The sequence below is a fragment of the Poecilia reticulata genome, linkage group LG17 (assembly GCF_000633615.1).
Source record: "Poecilia reticulata strain Guanapo linkage group LG17, Guppy_female_1.0+MT, whole genome shotgun sequence".
Lineage (NCBI taxonomy): Eukaryota > Metazoa > Chordata > Actinopteri > Cyprinodontiformes > Poeciliidae > Poecilia > Poecilia reticulata.
The window spans coordinates 8,600,301-8,604,161 of NC_024347.1; the positions used below are offsets into that span (position 1 = coordinate 8,600,301).

At 38.3% G+C, this 3,861-nt stretch overlaps 1 protein-coding gene across 1 annotated transcript in view; it reads right to left on the reverse strand.

Moving 5' to 3' along the window:
* Window positions 1-207: 207 nt before the first annotated feature.
* The window catches only part of ttpa (tocopherol (alpha) transfer protein), a 9,879-nt gene continuing 6,225 nt past the window's right edge, over window positions 208-3,861 (reverse strand). The window contains exons 2-4 of the mRNA XM_017309861.1: window positions 1,948-2,288; window positions 1,727-1,837; window positions 208-1,583 (exon numbers count right to left, since the gene is read on the reverse strand). Coding sequence (XP_017165350.1) covers window positions 1,335-1,583; window positions 1,727-1,837; window positions 1,948-2,288 — 701 coding nt within the window. The 3' untranslated portion in view covers window positions 208-1,334. The remainder of the gene's footprint in view (window positions 1,584-1,726; window positions 1,838-1,947; window positions 2,289-3,861) is intronic.

Genomic DNA, 3,861 nt, shown 5'->3' on the forward strand with positions numbered 1-3,861 from the left:
ACAAATCAGGAACCTAGCTTAAAGAATGTGTAACAAGTGTGAAATAATAGTCCAGACTTTTGTAGAGTTTTGTATCTATTTCTATGTTGTTTTAAGTCTAAGAAAACTTAGAAACACACAGTCTTATGTTTTCAGAAAAATAGGGGATTTCATGATCTCAATTTGTGCTTTAAAGAGTCACTTTTAGGGATGAATCCTAAAAACATACTGACTTTGCAATATTCTTGGTAAATATTGTAATATTTTTTCTGAATTTTTTTTTTCGTTTGTGCTTTCAGTGCACAAATGAACAGTGGCTTTTTCCATCTGGGTCTCTGTTTTGAACAGCTACTGCTAATTAACATTATTAGTGACTGATGGTTGCCCAGTCACAACACTTATAAAGTGTCTTATTTTCTTATTTCCATTTTAAACTTATCATCATCATCACATATACCTCAAAACGAATTGAAAAGTGTGGAGGCTTCCTAGTAAACACAGTCTTTGTTAGCCAACTCTGCTATACAACTGGACAACAACTTCCAATCTTATTTGAAAAGAAGTTTTAAATTTAGATAACAGGGTGCTAATCTTAAAGTTCACACCTTCATTTCACAGACTCATATTAAAAGCACTGACTGAAACAGCAGTTGAAAACTTAAATTTGGTGGAAAGATTCTGTCTGATGAAGGTTTTTATTTTTGTAGAAGTTCAAGCTAACAGCATATGAGAGCAGGGCTATTCAAGAACAGACAAGTTTGTTCTCTTCTCTAGAGTTTCAAGAAGAAAATGACATTGTTCTTTTAACATTTTAACATAATATTTTCTGTTCTTTTAACATGTCACATTTGCATTAGAAAGTGACTTGGATATAAATCAATTGTTATTAACATTGAAGATTGAGGCAGATTGTATACCAAGCTTCCTCCAGGTATAACAGACTGGACAGAGTTCAGCGTTTGAGACTTCCATAACTGTGTGGTTCAAAGCCAACCAGGTGTAAAAACCTAAATACTTTATTAGTGCATCAAATGAGAATCAGAAATAGTAGCTTTACTTTCTGGACCTGAGATTAATCCCAGGCTGCCCAGACATAATCCTGACATCAACATCTTCTAGTTGATGTTTATCGGAGTAATTTTGTTGCAACTTCATCCTCTTGATCAGAATTTGAACTAAAAATGTAACAAGAAGACTGTTAATTCAAAAGTAAACTTCACTAAAACATACCATCACTCAGATGATTTGGTCCTGAAAGGTATAAAGCAGATCTGACTTTAGTCATGCTGTCACCCAGCCAACAACTTATCTATCCATTTTACACCAACACAACCGAGTTATCACGGTCCCAAACATCAGCCTTCGGTGAGTGTCATTGTCTCATTTTCCTGTGAGATCAAAGCGTCTCCGGTATTTGTGGAAATGTCTCCTGTTGGGTGGGAAGCAATCTGTTTCAAGAGGCTCTCAGATTGAAACAGTTCCTGGGTCCAAGCCTGACAGACTTCTTCTATTCCCAAACCCTCTCCTCCATACTCTGGAGGGAGAACATCTGGTGAGAAGAAGTCACTTAAAGTACGGTGAAAGTCTGTACCATGCATATGAACCTATGGCAGAAAAAATACCATAAACCTTAGGGTACATCCACAGTGGATATATGTGTGTAAACCAGAAAGTAAGAAAATGGTTATTGTTAGCTCTGTGCTGTAGCAGATCATTGTGTGGAAGCAGGCATGATGATGACTCTCACCCTCTGTTTGATCTTATCTGGTAGAAAGGGACGGATCATAGCGAAGACTGGACGGAAGAACATCGGCTCATTAACCAAATGAATTCCTCTGACTTTTAGTGGAAAAGAGTCCTGAACAAAGGATTATACAATCACATTATTTGGTGCTGGACTCAATAACATATAAACAGTAGTTAGAGTTGAGTCTTGGGTGTCATTTTCATCCCATGTCACCTTCATACCGAAAGCACAGAGGATATCTTTCTGGCAAGGGAAGGGTTAATCTGCAGGGCATGGCCCAAACTCCACCCCTTCAGGTCAAATATCGCCTTCAAACCTCGCCTCTGTGTCTCTGTCTCCCTGGAGATGATTTCTGATGTCATCAGGCTGACCCTGAACACCTGGAAGGCTGACCAATCTTTTGGGTTCCACTGCCCTGCAGAAAGGACATGTAGCATTAGTTCTTTTGGATAAATGTAACTGCAAATAGGTGAGAGACAGAGTGCACCCTGGGTCGGTCCCCATTTCATCACATGACAACACAAAGGCCAAGACCACGCACACATACACCCATCTAATAACACTGTAGAGCAGACAAAAACCTATCATGCTTTATTATGAAGCGTGAAAAGGATCAACTCAGAGAACACACTGAATGACCCAGGCTGAGGTTTGAGTAACATCTGTTTCATTGTGCAGAACGAAACAAACATTGCTTAACTGGTCCAATGTCAACAAATAGTGTCTCCTCTAAAGCTTGACACAAACGCTATTTCCTTTCTATTCTCTCCTGTACCAGGTTGGGCCCCACATGTTGGATCAGAGTTTACATCCCAGCACCATAAAAATGTGTTTGTTAAGAGCAGGAGACCTGACTGGCCACAGAATGACCTCAACATGGCAAAAACAGCCTGTGGACAAATGTTATCTCTGTCCACATCAAAGATAACATTTACATTACATGACAGTGATGATGTCATGACATCATCACTGTCATGATGCCATGACAGTAATGCAGGAGTTAACACTGGCAAGATACACAGACGTTTAGATTCAGATGATTTTCAGATACACTCTGCTGGGGATGCAGTTGCCACTAAATATGTCATGTAATAACTATATGCATTTCAGCTAAATTATAATTTATATATAAAAAGAAACTTTAAAAATTCCATTGGAAAATCAAATGCTGTTATAGTTCATTATCCAATGTCTTCAAAGATTTGCTGATGCTGATGCATCTCCAGTCAGGAGATAACAGGCTGATGAAGAGGATGCTCAGGTTGTCTGTAATGTTCTGCATGTTATGAAGAAGCTTCCTTTGTCCAGTCATCTCCAGAGGTCCCAGAACAGAACCTGTTCTGTCCCTCACTCTGATGATGCTATCATAACAGATGATACAGTAGCAGCAGCAACAGATGATTTGCAGCATCTCGCTGCAAACATTCAAGGACCTAAGCTTGATTGTAAAATGGATGGCAAGCAAGGGTTTTAATTTCATGGGTAGGAACTGAATTCTTCAAGTTAAAAAAGTGTCAATGTCAAATTTATTTCTAAAGCCCATTTAAGAACTACAAAGTGCTTCACAAAGGGTAAAAGTAACAACATTAAAAACAATAATAAAATCAAAAAATAGGATAAACTTAACAGGACAGTGCAAGCAAACAGATCTGATTGACCTCAAACTGAAATCAAAGAAATGAGTTTGCAGGAGAGATTTAAAAAAAAAAACTGTACAGACTTTGCAGCACAAATATGAAGGAGCTGGTTCCAGAGTCGTGTTTCTGCAATGGCAAAGCCTCGATCTCTACTGGGTTTTAATCTGGTCATCAGCTGCACTAGGAGTACCTCAGAGACTTTTTGGATTGGAAAAGTTAAGGACAACAGTTAGATCATTAGATGCCAAACTTTTACGAGTAAGTAACACTAACATCAATACAAAAATGAACAGGCAGCCAATGTAAATCCTTTAAACTGGAGTGAGGAGGTCATGCCTTCTGGTACCTGTTAAAAGTCGAGCAGCAGCGTTTTGGACTAACTGCAAGTGATGAACTGATGATTGATTGATTGATTGATTGATATAAATATAAAGGATTGCAGTAATCTAATCTGCAGGTAATAAATGCAAGAACAATAGTTGTCAGCCTTTTAGGAAG